The following is a 17,422-nucleotide window of genomic DNA, read 5'->3' as shown; positions in this document are numbered from 1 at the left end:
TTATATCATTTTCACATCATCTATAACATGTGCGTAAGAGTAAACCAATCACATAGACAATAGTGGGGATCTTCTTTGCGTCCTCTTTCAAAACAGTTATAACTCTGACCCCGGATTTTATTTCTCTAAACCCCCAAAATGTAGCCATTCTATGCGCTCTGACTTTGGTGTTTAGTTTGTGTTCTATGTTTGTAACAAGGCAAGTTCAGTATAATATATCACACGACACCATTAAGATAGATGACATGCCTTAACATGAAATAATATAGTTATGGTCATGTGACTTTAACTGTTTTATAACCTGAAAAACTAGATTTATGATCATGTGACGTTTACTGTTTTATAACCTGAAATAATAGAGTTATGGTCACATGTCTTTTACTATTTTATAATCTGAAATATTAGAGTCATGGTCACATAGGCTTACTGTTTTATATTCTGAATGTAAACAACTTTATATTACAGGTGATTACCTTCGCCGAGGTCATTGCATATGCTTTGCAATTATAACTATCGTCTGCATTAGCTGTATTGTAATTCTGACAAAGATCGGTGAGTTATATATTTTATTGGCTTCATCTTTATATAATATTTTATGTGAATTCTTTATAATTAATAATGCTTTATTTAGCACAGATGTATAACAAGGCTACATAACAGCAATGTTCCCAATTTGGTTGGGGTTATTTTTGAGATTCATGTATTGTTGTACTCGACATAGACTGGATGGTAATGTTGTTCAAACTTCTTTAGTGAATCTTGGTCAGACCCTGAGTTGTTGAGGATTATAATGTTAAGATTGTCAGAAATTTGACTAATATAGTTTGATCATGATATATGCTTATCATAACAAAAATGAAGGTACTCCACATTTAGTCCTGACCATGTCATTGAGGTAAATGGTGATGGGGACATCATATTTGCCAATTTGATGAGGCTTTACAGGTAATGCAGTAGTAAATGCTCCTGCCGGATGCAGTTCAAATGTTAAAGCTTTCTGAACACAAGTTATATGTGCAATACAAGTTCTTTCAATTAATATTTTTAATGGCAAAAGTCATCCTGAAATGCTTGTGTCAATTCATAGTTTTTATTTTAACAAGTTAAATATAATTAATAATAAATAGACATGTTACATACAGTCTTACATGTTGAATTTGTTACATATAGGTCGTGCTCCAATGTTCACAGACATTAAATACTTCAGAATGACTTACATCAATATGTTGTTTTGTAGTGTGTGCAAATAATTAAAACCCTTGCCCTTGCTACTGTGTTTCACAAAGTAAAACTTTGTCAGGCTGGAATTGTGAAATTCAATTTTGCTGAGCTTTGCTTGCTTTGATGACAGCTTATTGCTTCCTGAATCACATTAAAAAAACGATTCTCACATGAGCACTGTTCCTACAACTGAAGTATTTATACTTGGCATTTTAAATATATGGAGTAAAATCCAACTTCAAAGAATTGTTGCCACTATTCACAACTTGCCAGTAATCTTATGAACAAATGGCTTCAATAGTCTCATTCAAAGCAATGTTGTATAATAGCTTTTGTTCTTCTACATGGATCTTGCATTTCTTTGATTCATCATCATCATCATCATCAATCCCTTAACCTAAGAAGTCGTTGTGGTACTACAGTTGACTTTACAAACAATTCGTTCTATCGTTCCCTGTTCTCTACTGCCCTTTGGGAATCTCCAAATCTCATGCCTGTCTTCCCACCTCTTTGTCTGTCTGCCTCTTCTTCTTCACCCTAGCATTGTGCTTGGATTGCTTTTGCCAGTCCAGATGATCTTGTGACATCACCGTACCACTTCAGTTTGGGCTTTTTTTACAGTGGTCAAAAGGTCTTCATAGGAGGATCAAATGGCTCATTGGATCCTGTTGTGGACTTCTTCGCTGGTTACATGGTCAATGCATGAGATACCTAAGATCTTGCTGTATCATCTCATTTTAAAGGTTTGATTCCTTCTTTATAGATCTGATGTGAGTGTCCATGTTTCACAAGGATGCAGAAAAGATGGATATGATAATTGGGCCCATCCGACTTATTTTGGAACCAAAATCAATGTTGGTATATTTCCATATTAGTCTGAACCTTGTTATGTCTCTTGATGTCTGAGCAGTCCTGCAAAGTAGTTCTGGTTTGGAGCCCGCATCTGTGATAATTGATCCCTGGTACTTGAAGCTTGTGACTCTTTCCAGCTTTTCTCCACTGACTTTTATTTCTGCACTGATGCATTGGTGTTGCTTTCATCAGTTTGTTTTTTTGGCACTAATATCCACACTGAATGTTGTGGTGATAGTGTTGAGGCGCTCAACCAAGTCAGCCAGTTCTTTTTCATCTCCTGCTAAACCATCAATATCATCTGCAAAGCAAAGGTTGGTGATTGTTCTTCCTCTGATGCTGAGAGTGTCATTGTCGTCATGCAAGGCATTCTCCATGAGAGTGTGAGTGACAATGTACATCCCTGTCTGATTCCAACTGTTGTTCGAAACCAATCACCTCTGCTGCCATTGATGAGAACAGCACCAGTGGCGTTGTCGTAGAGGTGCTGAACAACCTGTACCAGGCTTGAGCTGATGTTTTACTTCCTCATAGTTGCCCAAAAGGCTTTATGCCATACCTTATCAAAAGCTATTTTAAAATATATAAAGATGTGGCACAGAGTCCGCTAATGCTGAAGGTATTTCTCACAAAGGAGTCTAGGATTGAAGATTTGTTCTGTGTATGCATTCTCCTGAATTACTTGAAAGTAATGTAGATATTTATCCATCTATTTACAATGAGAAGATAATACATGTGCTGATTTCTACAAACTTTATGTTTAAATATAGAACATTTGCTTCTACATTTTTTAATTGCTTAATTTGGTTTATATAATCTGGGAACTGAGAAAATTACTTTTGGGATTCTTTTATTTATTCCTGTAGCTGACACAAGTTTGTGTGATACAGATTCCTCATTTCCACTTAATAAGAAAATTTATGAATACAAAAGGTCAGGAGTGACCAAGTTGTTGAAGCTCTTATTAACAGTCATGAACTAGGTTTCATTTCAATTTGTCTGATAATATAGATTTACTCCCAGGCTCCCTTGACACAAGGACCTGTTTATAATTTTGCGTTTTGGAGACTCGTCCTCTGAAGGAGCATTTGCAACTAATACTTGCTGTTGGCTTGGAACAGACTTCAGAAGTAGGGGACGTTTGGCAGAAGTAGAAGACTTTCGGCAAAATCAATGAACTTAAACTGCAGAGAGAAGAGGCACAAAAATGCAGTATTACCTTTACTATGCGTGAAGGCTCTTTTAAACAGTAACACAAAAAGTGAAAACAACAAGCTTTGTAAAACATAACAATTACTTTATTTCCATAGAAAAAAATGAAAAAATGAGGATGATAACTTAAGGTTATTCGATTCAAATCCAAAAATAATCAAAGAATAATCCAAGAATTGAACGTTAGAAATCCTAATAATACAATGTTCTAAGTGAATCCAAGCTTGAGTCCTGATGAAAAATTCAAGATGGAGAAGAATGACATATGCTGCAACCATCAAAGTGTTGTTGTCTCAGCAGTTCCTTGTTAAACCACATACAAATAATACTCCAGTTTTGAATGCCGAATAAAATTTCAATAAATGTCTTTGTCCAAGAATTATATATGAGCACTTAAATATTCATAGAGAAATAATATTCCATAAAACAGAATTTCAACTCAACTGTTCAAAACAAAATTAGCACCTTGACGTCTAAGTGTTTAAAAGCCCAACTAAAATTATTTCTCAAAATATCACTATTAAATCTAACTATTGTACAATTCCGGTTTAACCAGAATTTCGGAATATAGAATATTTACATATAAAAAGTCACCTGATCGTGTTTCTAGAACCACTTTGAAGCAGTTTACACGCCTAACAACACGTACTCCCAATATGACCTTGACAAAACCAATCATTTTACTCTGAGATTAAAATGCAAATATAAAGTTGTTCGCATCACTCACTGATTTCTGGATCAAGGTCAGGAGAACTAGGTCAAAAATAGAAACAGTGTTTATTATATTAATAAGTGTTTATGAAAAGAGTTAGGTCAAGATGAAGTTTCTGGAAAATATCAAATCCAATTACATTACAATAACATGTAATGGAATAAAAAAATTACAAACAAACAATTAAATAAAATATAAATTAAATCAAATTTACGTAACATCGTGTATGGGGTGACTGGATCATTTTAGTGTTCTGTTCAGCAATTTGGGACAGTCCTTATATTGTGTCTGAAAATAAACAATTGGGATATGTTCAGTTATCTCATAATACATAGTAAATAATCCAGTATTATAATATCCAGCTGGATTGAAACTTTACAACGATTAGGTCATTTCAAGGATCGTGAGAGATATTATGAATTTAATCCAGGCAAATTATGTTTTTACTTAGAATATGGTACATGTGGTTAAGTTTGAATTTGTTTCTTCTACAGAATGTAGAGTTTTAACATGCTGTCATTGAAAACTGGATATTTTAGTTCTTCTGCAACCACAGGGGCACAAACGTTTTATGTATATGAATATTGATAATATGCATATCAAGTACAGGTATTCAGTTTATTTTCCTACTTCTGTCAAACATTGCAAGCAAGAGGAGAACAATTGGCTGAAAATTCCTCATTTTTCAGAGTAAAGACTGTCTTATGCGCACACTTTTGCATTGTCTCAATAAAACTAAGTCTTAGGAAATGTTGAGTGTCTATTTCTGTACTTCCAAGTGGATACAAGTATCATGCTTATATGTATAGCACAATCCACATTGGTCATATATTAGCATTTGCTCATTTTCAATTAAAGATAAATTGTTCTGTTATAATTTAACTACTTTTCTTTAACCAAAGTCTCTTCACTCCTGACGTTTTGAACGATCTGCACCTTAACTGTCATGAAAAAACTTCCCGTCGAAAATTATCGATCTCAATGGTCTTTTACATCGGTGGTCATATACTGAACTTGATTCGAGAAAAAAGGCACTCCGAGTGGAATCTTTACAATATAGGGTAGTACGATTTTTTTATCAAGATGTGTATCGTTCATTGTGACATCACAGCACGTGGCATTCAATCCGGATTTTACCGGATCACACCTATAGGTTAATTTTGTCCAAAACTGTATACGTACTTTAATATCGCTTTTGCCCTATGCACCTCTCGGGGCATCTAAATAATGACCTTCCAAAGGATTGTGGATGTATAAGAACCCTAATGAAGTGAATATTTGCTAATTAAAGGTATGTATAATCAAATTCTATAAAATGACATTCATTACTGAAATATTCGGTGTTGAATGCCTACATGACCTGTGTGGCTTTTACTATAGTTGAGCCGTGATGCCAATACTGGAAAATGATGTGCATAATTTATAATATATTCACATGATTCAGGAGATAGTACTTCCCTTTCAGAAAATTCTTCAAATGACATATTAGACATTATCCAATGAATTCATTACAAAAAAAATAGTTAATGATAATAATAATTCAAATAATGATAAAAAGAAATAAATTACTTCTAGTATATATATATATATATATATATATATATATATATATATATATATATATATATATATATATATATATATATATATATATATATATATATATATATATATATATATATAAATATATATATATATAGATAAACAAGAATTTATATACAAGTGGTTGTATATATGACGTGACAATAGTTACTTTTATTGGGAGATGTTTGTCCTTTAAACATCTTTATTTATATACGAGATGCAAGAGACTTGCACAAAATAATGGACCCCCATCTAACCATACTTTAGATGATGTAGAGGGGTGTTAATGGAGTAAGAATGTAAAAACCATCCCAATGATGAAGTTTCTCACTCTATCGTTTGTTTTCTATTCTAATAGAAAACAAAACAAAAACTGGTTTTCAAAATATGACCATAAGTGTGTTCAAATGTTTTTTGTAGAGGACGTGTCATGTTATCTTGTTGATCTTTATAGAGCACCTCTTGTGCAAGCATAAGGTTGAAAATATGCTCAGCATCTGGCTTACTCCAATAATGATCCCATCCATCACATCAAAGGTATGCTTGAATGGGGTCCATATTGTGGCATATACCAAGGTCAAATCAAGAGTTTAAACTAGAAGACTTTTAGCGATGTTTTTTCTGGTCACTCCATTCTGTATGATTATTGTACTTACTAATTGTCCACAAGGCAATACTTTGTACAGTGATGTTATTGCTCATGCATATCTCATTTTCAAAACCATAAGGAATAAGAAAACTGTCTTGGTCACATATTTTCAATCATTTTTGATATTCTACTTGGTGAATATCATAATAATATCCCTCATGAAAAATGTGTTATTCACTCTCCAGGTAGGGAATTCCCCTGACCATATGCACTGAATAACTCCAAGGTCTACATACATTTTATGAATGTCAACTGAAATATTTTCTACACGGACCTTTCATTTCACAATTAATCAGAATGTTTGTTTCATTGAGGAAACGGAGGCTATTTAAAAAATGGCCTACTTATGAAACAAACAGAACTGATTGAATTATCTAAAAATTGTCCTGACGGATTACTAGACATATAGCATTGCCCTCACAGCATTGGTGATGTTGTTATAAAACTAAAATATAACTAAAATGTATCTTAGTTCTCAACTATGAAAATTGTATTGTGTACATTGTGACATGCCTTTACCAAAACTAATAGGGTTATTGTCACATCATTTTTATTGTTTCATATTATGAACATAGACATATTTATATTACAGGTGTAGAATGTCCTGAAAAATTCCTGGTTGGACTTGGCATAGGCTTTGGCATTTTAATTATTGTCTGCGTCATCAGTATCTTAATCTTGGTCTTTTTCAAGAAAGGTGAGTTATTAAGTTTTAATGATTCATATTTATATAATATTTACAATGTTCTTCGTATAAAGCAGTGCCCTACTCTAAAGTCCAGGTAAAACCACCAATAGGGAAAGTTAGAGATAAATCTTAATATGATTGACCTTTTTAATGAAAAATAATGTATATGCACCACATACTACATCTACCCTGGAATAGTTTACCTAATTGGATTAATAATCTGAAATGCTACAATTAGTGCACATCTGTATGATACATCTACCATGAAGGATAATAACTTACTTGACATAATATCTTGATGTACTTAATGAATGCACATATATATCATACACTAATGCAGAAGGATATTACTGTGCCCTGTTGGACTTTAAAACCCCACATGCTTTAATTACTGTACATGTTGAAACATGCGTAAGAATATAAATTAATAAAGAAGACACGTCTTGACTCTGGATCCAAACCTGGATGATCCGAGTAAGCAGCTGCCTAGGACATGATTATACTCTTGGAACTTACCATGATGAATGCCTTGTGTCTTATTACCACTTAACATAGTGATTTAAGTCATTCACAATCAGATTGACCATATGGTTTACTCAGTGCAGCCCTTTTGAGAGAGAAGGTGCGCCGTTAAATTGCAGAGCTCAGAACACAACATGGCTTACTCTTGAAGCATATACGTAAAACTGCTGGGAACATGGTTTGTGGCTCATGTTTTAAAGCTTACTAATATTAGTTTTAACTTCATTAATACAGCTACCCAGATATTACATTGGAAATGCACAGTACTGATGATATGTCACACACACTTGAAATGCACAGTGCTGATGTTATGTCACACACACTTGAAATGCACAGTACTGATATTATGTCACATACATTTGAAATGCACATCACTGATGTTATGTCGCACACAATTTAAATGCACGTACTGATGCTATGTCACACACATGAAATGCACAGTGCTGATGTTATGTCACGTGCATTTGAAATGCAGAGTAATGATGCTATATCACAGACTTGAAATGCACAGTGTTGATGTTATGTCACATACATTTTAAATGCACAGTTATGTGTCACACGTGATACTAAATAAGTACTGTGTTGCCAGCTTCTGGTGATAAGTTAATTATTACTCTTTATCCTAGTGATAAATTAATTGTTACATTTGCTTTTAGCGATACGCTAATTGATACACTGGTTTATAAAAATATTGTAATTATTACAATTGCTTCTTGCAATATGTTGTTTGTTACACTTGTGTCTAGCAATCTATTAGTTGTTACACTTTATTCTAGTGATATGTTAATTGTTGCACTTGCTTCTAGTGATATGTTAATTGTTGCACTTGATTCTAGTGATATGTTAATTGTTGCACTTGCTTCTAGTGATATGTTAATTGTTGCACTTGCTTCTAGTGATATGTTAATTGTTACACTTGCTTCTAGTGATATGTTAATTGTTACACTTGCTTCTAGTGATATGTTAATTGTTACACTTGATTCTGGCAATACATTGATTGTTACGCTTACTTCTGGTGATAATTTAATTGTTAATTGCTTCATGAATCCAATAAAATACTAAGCTCAATTTGTAATTTAATTCGTTTTGATGGTTATATTTAAAATTAAAATTACTTCATTTAGTATCGTCAGACTTCCATGGGAGGCAAACACTATTTATTCATTAAATACCATTGGGAGCTCTGGTAAACAAAGCCCAGATTTCCATAAATATTTGTAGAAGTATTTTGTTGCCGATAACAACATGCAGTTGCCAGCAGAAACAGGGACAGGCTAATAAATAAACAAAGATGTACTAAATTCATCAGTCAAAGTATGGGGTAGGCTGTTCTTTGAAAATGAATATATCATCAACTGACCGAAATGTAAAACTCGACGCAGTTCTGACCAATTCACAGACGTTCAGATTGATGTGCAACATGCAAGTATATAACTCAGATAATTAGCTTATAATTTGGTAATGTAACAATGAGAATCTGATCACAGACATACATACATACATACATACATACATACATACATACATACATGCATGCATGCATGCATGCATGCATGCATACATACATACATACATACATACATACATATAAGGGTCTAGTTGGTGTTGAATAAAAATGAACCACCTGTATGGCATCTATAGAGGCTATAATGAAAATCTTGTTAGTGAAACTCCTCCTGAATAAATTGTTATATCATTGTGTAGGCACTGATATATTGCATATGTGAGTGGATTCTACAGCATCATGGGATGAGCTGGTAGCACATCATGACTGTAACAGCAAATGCCCCATAGGAATAATACTGCAAGTATAATTAACCAAAACTATCAGCTCCTGGTATGCATTCCCAATTCATGAAGTAATTGAACCTACATATAAGCAGCAATTTCCAACTCATGTGGTTGTAGATGGCATGGTCTTTCAATATATTCTTCTCAACAAATTTACTGAACACTGAATGAATAATCTGGTAGAAAGCAGATCAGCAGAAAAGCATTATCTTTGTCCACTCTTAGAGCTGCATTGAGAGTGTGGGCTGAATCAATGGGAATGATGGTTTTATCCTTATGTATAGGGCATGGCAACCCATGGTCTGGATGTTTCAGCTGACAAAAGCTCTTCCTGTCTGTGTTTACCACCCATACCTTATTCGTATAGACCAAAATAACAAATACATATTTTGTGCGTTTGTTGCATCATTCTAGGTCAGAATGGGCAACAGCTTTGACGGAATGTCAATCAAAATGCTGACAAAAATGTAATTTCTGTTGCCAGACTGCCACATAATTATGGCACATTTCTCAGGTCATGTATGGAGCCAACATGTTAATCCACGCATATGTGCTTTTAGAGGCATTTCTAAGGTATGCTGCTTCGCTAAGTTTGACCTGTACATCCTGAAGAATGCGCTGAACAAACACCAACATATCCAAAAGTAAGGACTGTCTCAATGCAAGGTCAAGCTGACATCCATTATTAAAACATGGATGGCTGTTTCTGTCTACCTCTGCAAAGCAGCCTTTTTTGCCAATCAAGTGGTTGTTTCGCTGGCCAGCCTTTTTGGTGCTTATGACTCAGACCTGTGACTCAACAATATGTTCAGCACATGAAGGAAATGTTTGATACAGTGAATGTGACTTGTATTTTAAATTTCTTGAAGGAAATTACCCCTTATTCTAAAATGTAGCTTGTTTGCATTCTTTTCATCTCAATACTTTTAACCAACATCTGTGCTGTTAATCACCCTAATGTATCTTTTACATGTTTTACATGTATTATCTTATTACCTTTCATGCACACTTTTTACATTCCCTATCAGTTGTGAATCTTCATATATTTTGACCATTTCATTGTTGTATCGTTATCTCTCATTGATAATAAATCCTTTTCATACATACATTTTTATTCTGTAAGCTTTTTTGTGGCACTCTATTGCAAATATGACTTCATAAAATCATGAAACAAAACTTAATTGTATGACCAATCCAGGGTGTCCATCACATTACACAGCTCTGTAATAATCATGTAATTGCTAGAGACAGGTTGTAACCATGCATTGCTCTCAAATTTTATAATGAAGCAACTGCTTCCGCACAATGAGTTGAAATCTCATTCTCCATCATGTCTAACTATTCAGCCATCTATTTTTTCCACTGCCTTCTCCATTTGGTTGTTTGCTGGTGGGCTTTTGATGTGGTTCTCAAATCAACTTTGACATGTTTGAAGGCTGAGGTCATGACTGAAGGTCACTGGTGCCCCTTGTGCACAGTACCACTGGAGTTGGCTCATAAACTCATCATGAATAGTATGGTTGCTGATAGCACCCTTTAAATGTAACTCACGTAGATATTTAACCTTATATGTACATTCCATCTTTTTGAGGTAAACTCTTATTAAGACATGTCTAAATTGTCAATACGACTTTCAAACTATGGTGCATAACAAAAGCAAACTGCCTTATATTCTACATTTCTAGCACTAACACATGGATGACTTAGATGCCTATTAGACTGTGTGACCAGTGCCACAAGAATGGCACAGATAACAGGGTAACACTAACTGCTCTGATGCACTTACGTTTGCTTACTCTTGTATCAAACCCTTAGGCAAGATATTTTACAGCAAATGGTCCTGAACATTGACCTTAACACTTGCTGGCTCCCTTCATCTTTCATCAGTGTACAACTATTGAGATGTTATCTGTACCTCTACAAAATAGGCAGACATCACGATTTGCTTGCCCAACCTGAGCCACAGGCATTGGCAGCATGAAAGGCAAAGTATTGTTCCATATTGTATTTTTGTTTGAATCCATAGTTATTCTACACAAGAACATTCTTCTGCTCAGGACTGTGGTGAGCATTTATTTAAAATTGTAAAGGATTTCATTCTGGCCAGCAGCAATAATTGCACTGAGAGTAGCCTCCTGTATACAATATTGGGCACCACCTGCTCTGATGATGTCATATACAGGGATGCTAAAAACTACAACTACTATGTCCAAGGTGTCCTAACCACCACTACAGAGGCATTACAGATGTTCACAAGAAGATTGTTCAGCAGTGCTACAATTTGATTACCTCTGAAAATAACTGCACTGTGGGTTCTGCAGCGAAGGTTGGTCACTGTAATATCATCTAACTGTACTGCTACTGGACACCACAGAGATAAACATGAATATGGCCTTTGCGGATAAAAATGGCCATCTAGAGATTGTCCAGCTTTGCCATGAGTTGGGCACCACCTATACTGGCTAGGCTATTGGAAACGTGACTGAAAGGTTTTACCACAAGATTGTCTGTGGCATCTGTGAGAGATGCATACACAAAAATAACAGGCATTGGCTAGTTTTCAGTCTCTATATGATGTGGCGATCCAATAACTCATACGAGGCCATATCACAACTATGAACACTAGTGTTGTGAATCTTTTTGGGATGCAATGGGATCAATGCTTGTTTTTTCAGTATTTCCTCCTCTATAACCCCTTGAAAAAATCATTTTTAGAACAACCAATGACCTAAACATTGAGAGCTCAGGACCAGTGAGATCGGTGTGGCTCTTTTTAATGACCATTTCATGAGTATGGGGTAATTTTGGCATAGCTGAAACATGCAGACAAGACCCATGACAATGAAGACACGTGCTTTAGCTTCCACTTACGGAAATTGGATTTTAGGTCTAGTGACAATATATTAAGATTATGTACGCCAGCATGTCTTCAATACATGCTTTTGAAATGTGGTATTAAGAATATGTTGACATAAGACATTTGACTAGCTCATTTCTGCAAAACTGTTGAAATTAAATGTTTTAAATGTTTCAAAGTTTGTCAATAATGCACATAATATTATTTCTCATTCTCTAATGCATTGATCTGATGATAAATGCTGATACTAATGTATTTTTATTGAAATAGACGGAACAAAAATGGGCCATAAGTATTGTTAAACACAATTTAAATTATTTTAAATCGGGAATCCTCATCTGCGATGTCGTCAAAGGTAATAAACTTTTGTTGATATATCTCCCCTTGACATCTTTAAATGCTTTTAATTTCTTGACATATTTTGATCAGATGCTCACTTTTGCTTCCGTAAAGATGTCCACATTGTTTTATAATCTTTATTGTCACTTTTAAATAATACCAGTTAAATAAATATGAACAGTACTTCATTTTAAAAATTATTATCATATTTACAAAGTTTGCCATATGTGTACCTAACAACATTATTTAACAGTCTGAGTTGTCTTCAGATAACGATTTTCGTATTCAATGTTTAAGGTTAATTAATTTGTGGTGAGAAAATATTGTTACCAAATGAGGTTTGTTTGATTTCTCAGAAATGCCTATGGTTTCAATACATAGCAGTTTGGGTTGGTGTTTTTCTGCTCAAGAACACTTGCCATTATCTAAATGGAAAGTATAAGTATTTTGCTTTTCAAAATACAAACATATATTTAGATACAACTTTTTTTAAAGTTTAAGCTTGTGGTTGTGTTTGTGTTAAGCATTTACTCTGACAAAATTAGAAGACTTCAGTTAAAGATAGACAAGATGTATATAACTGCTAATAATAAAATTGCTGGTCATACAATGTATTGTAAGTGAAATATTATTATACATGAAATCTTGGAAATTTTTTACTTTCTTGGTATAATTTTCAAGACTTTTGTTGTAATGACTATATTTTGTTACCATTATTCGAAGGTATTGTATACTGATTTTTATTACATGGTAACTTGGTGATGGCATATTGGCAAAGATACAACTATCAGTTGGACAAACTTATGTTTGATGCCAGTTCATTAAACTAATCAATATGTTTTATTATTTTATAGAAATCAAGAAGTGTACCATTTGATTAACCAGTATTTTTCTGCATGCACTATTTACTATTTTATTGTCTTGCCTTTTTCTGAGAAAATTGTGTATGATCTTGTGTGTCATAGTGGTTTCGATGTCAACTCATTGTTGAAGTTGTTTTACCAGTCTATTACTCTAAAACATAATGCAGCAAAAGGCAAGACTTCCCATTCTGTGGAAACCTTTTTTAATCTTGTATTTGTTTTGCATCCTTCAGGTAAAGATGAACACAATCTGGGTGAGTGATATTTCTGTCCTACGTAGAATACAATCAGCTTTTCTCATTTGTATACATATTGCAATGACTGTACCAATAACTTCTTTTGTGCTATTGTTATCAATATTTTAGTACCCTTGCTATTTATTTTGCCTTCTGTTTTTCTTTTCTTATCTCTTTATTTTCATTACACCAAAACAGAATTTTGTTAAATGTGTGAACAAAAGTAGTAATTAGCAATGATACACTTCTGTTTAAGCATACACAATCTCAATCAAATTTCAGCCTAGATTGATATACAGAAAGTATTTCAAATGAAGTTACATTACAATCGCATGTAATTGAATAAAAAATAATTTAAAACTAAAAAACAACCAAATAAATTAAATCAAATATAAATTAAATAAAATATACCTAACAGTACAGCATGTTCTAAAAACCTATAATTATGTATAAAAATTATAAATGCTTCTCTGAAATTTCCTGTTCAGTCCACAGATTTACATTTTTCAGTGCATAAATGGACAAATATTATTTGTTGAAGAACACTCTACAATTAGATTGAAGTGGCAGAATAGTTCTAATAGGCTGCGAATGCCTGTCGAATTACTTGATGTTTTCTTTGTTTCCCTTAATCAAATTTAAATAATGTTAGTATCATGGGGATTAAAGCATCAAGTATTGCTGTTGCTGTGCTTTAATTTTAAAAGAGACACATTGGCAGGTAAAGTACTTGCAGATTTTCACATATTTAACTTTCTTATTCGAATGTATTAATTTGTTTTCAGACATTTTCTCTCTCTTTAGCAATATCTTAGAAGAGTGGGAGGAAAGCATATAACAGTATATTGAACACTCGTCCCATCTGCCCGGCATGTACCAATTATAAAAAGACAGACATTTGTCCTTACTGTTATTTCTGGTCAGATGTGGTCTGGGACCTCACCCAAAGCAGACAAACATTTAAGCGCAAGAGAAATAGACTTTGTAGTCTGCTAAATGAGGTTTCTCTGTTGCTTTCTGCACCTCATCACTTGTTGGAGCTATTAACCAAAATGTATATGTATCTGTTATCCATGTTCCTGGCTTGCTCAACAGAGCTTTCTCCTCCTCCACAGGGATGTAGCTTTGGACACTTGCATGACCTTACTGGAGCTCAGCAAGAACCTTTTGAGAGCTGCTCTCTTGGAGACTGAGTCTTTCCTCAGAGGACTCAGCAACATCAGTTCCTCACATCTGCTCCTGGCATATTAAATTGGCCAAGAAGCAGACGCATCCTGAAGACAACCAGAGGCCATCAGCAAAGTACTTTAAACCCATGCAGCCCCAATCAGAATTGGAATTTTGTGTTAGCTTACACCTACCCACCATCATTATGATATAGCAAGTGCTTCAGAAAATCATAACCACCACTGCTCAGCTCATATTTGAAGCCCTTTTGTGGCCGCCATAGTGATCGTGGCTTAGTGATCCTCTTGGCTACCTGATATACCAACCCAGAACAATCACCCAAAGGAAGGATCTTCTGTTGCAGCAGACGAGCTTTCTTCTGCACAACAGCCCACATAATCTTCATCTTCATGCTAGATTCACCTCATCGGGTCTTTCTGATGGAATACGTTTTCAAGCAAAGTTGCCAAATGCATCATTCAGATCAGGCGATTATCCCTGTCCATTGTCTATGATTTCAAGTGGAGAATCTTTTGTGATTGGTGCAGTAGGAAAATGTGTAATCCTAGTTGTCACTGTTTGTGTATAGTAAGTGATTTGATTATCTTCTCTTATGTTCAAAGAAATAAAATGCTCAGTGTCTTCTATCACATATTATTGGGCAGTCCTATCCAGTAGTCTTAAGTTTCAGCAGTATCAGCTATCGGGTTTCGACTATGGTATTTTGAACTGCAGAGACTGTTGTCTTGCTCTCAGATGTATTGGTGAAATCTACTGTGTGTCATATGTTCTTCAAATCAAATGACCGAAACAAATATTATTTGAGCTTCTTTCTATCTTCAAGATGTTGTATTGCCTGAGTTTCATGCTTTATCTATATAAAAAGTAGTTCAACCATTAAATGGCAATTACAGGTCATTGTCTCTCCTTTGTCAGCCAGGCTTCTTAAAAAAAGCCAGCTTATGTTGCTAACTAGAGATCCCCATACCGGTCTACCCATATAGGTTAGCATTATATTTCTACAGTTTTTCCTACGTTATCAAGTAATACGGTTGTATTGTAAAATTCAAGTGGGTAAAACAAATTATAGCAAGGAAACAATAAATTTAAAATACATGGATTTGGACTTGAATCAGTCAAACCAGTGAGTTCTGACAATGTGAGTACACGAGAAAGCGTGCCATTAGCGTTCTTGGCGTCAGCGGTTCGTGTCAAGTGCGAGTATGATTTGGATTTTTATTGCAGCATTCATAATTTTTCAATCATATCACAACGATGTATACAGTGTTGAAGTTGATGATAATGTCTGGCACTGGGTCATCATGCTGCAGACATGTAGCATTATGTCCCACCCAGTCACATTATCCTGACACGAGGCTGACCAATCCTAACACTAACCGTTTAATTTGGCAGCTTTTAGTACCGTTTTTATAACTCTCTGATATGACTCAGCTGGGGTTAGAAACAGCGATCTCCCACATCCGAGGCAGAAGCTATGACCAATAGGCCACCAGAGTGGAGGTTCTTGTCAAGGTTATCCCTGGTTCTTCCTCCACCATTTATACTGCATATCATGTATAGCCTATCTTGTAATGAAAATGGTGTTAAACGCACATAATAGCAACAACAAGAACAATCAGTGGCAAGACAACTGGCTTTCGCGTTATCAGAAATCAAGATGTTGATAATGTGCATGGGAATCAAATGTGAGATAAAGAAGACAGTTTATTTTAAACAAGAGGTGCTGATAGCAGCATGTCATCACCTCATGCATAGAGAAAGAAAAGCAACCAGTTGCCATAAATTGCACCATGTTATTAATATTAAAACACATTTCAAATGTGGCCTTATGCCTGGATTCCATAGCATGAAATAACTTTGCCACTGAGATGAGGTACCTCATAATACAGGTTTAGAACCTTTGAATAATTATGACATAAAATGGTTTGTCAAGTATGAGGTGATCCAGACTGACTTTTTTCCCAATTAAGACATTACATTTCTATTTAGTAGCCTTTAATTATGGGAGAAGTAAGGGTAGGAAACATCTTTTCTTTCCTAAATGGCTCAGTTGATATTTCAGATTTCACTATTTCAAGGTGGATTGTCTTAACCATCCCTTCCTAACTTCATTTATGTAGATTTAGGCCCACAAGATGCAAACCATCACTACCTCTTGGGCCTGTGTAGCTCATTCTTCATTTGTGGATGCAATAATAGTTACATTGTAGTGATTTCACATTAACTTCTTCACCTTCTATCTTCATTTCTTGATGCACCAAAGTGAAACCACATCTCCTTTAGGGACCATTATCATGGGGTAAAAAGTGACCCTAGAAGATACCATCCCACATTAGTGGATATTTCTGCAGGAAGGACCACTATTTGTTTTTCATGCACCTGTATTTGCAGTTCTTCAGCATCCACCAAACTAGCAAATGCAGCTAGTTATTAGCAACAGAAAATGTATTAATGTTATAAAAATGTAGGGTTAGAGGTGGTGGGAGATAAAATATTGCTAATACTTATATAATACTTACCTGTTGTAATTGACATATTATCTCTTCCCACCCCCACACTGACTTTAGATCTTTATGAAAGTTACCCAATTGGGGAATTCATTTTAATTACATGGTCAAGGGTAATTTACATCATTAAAAGTAGTATCCCCTCCATCAAAACAGGAAGATACAACCTACTTAATTGTAAACATAACTAAGATAAAAAGG

At 34.6% G+C, this 17,422-nt stretch overlaps 1 protein-coding gene across 1 annotated transcript in view; it reads left to right on the top strand.

Moving 5' to 3' along the window:
* LOC149782387 (uncharacterized) overlaps nt 1-17,422 on the top strand; it is a 184,813-nt gene that overhangs the window by 155,529 nt on the left and 11,862 nt on the right. Inside the window, exons 10-12 of the mRNA XM_089935125.1 lie at nt 466-552; nt 6,823-6,927; nt 13,524-13,544. Coding sequence (XP_089791251.1) covers nt 466-552; nt 6,823-6,927; nt 13,524-13,544 — 213 coding nt within the window. The remainder of the gene's footprint in view (nt 1-465; nt 553-6,822; nt 6,928-13,523; nt 13,545-17,422) is intronic.

This window comes from Sinohyriopsis cumingii, chromosome 15 (genome assembly GCF_028554795.1).
Source record: "Sinohyriopsis cumingii isolate HCF-2022 chromosome 15, ASM2855479v2, whole genome shotgun sequence".
NCBI lineage: Eukaryota > Metazoa > Mollusca > Bivalvia > Unionida > Unionidae > Sinohyriopsis > Sinohyriopsis cumingii.
Note: the sequence above shows the minus strand (reverse complement) of the source record. Positions and strands in the feature narration are given on the sequence as shown.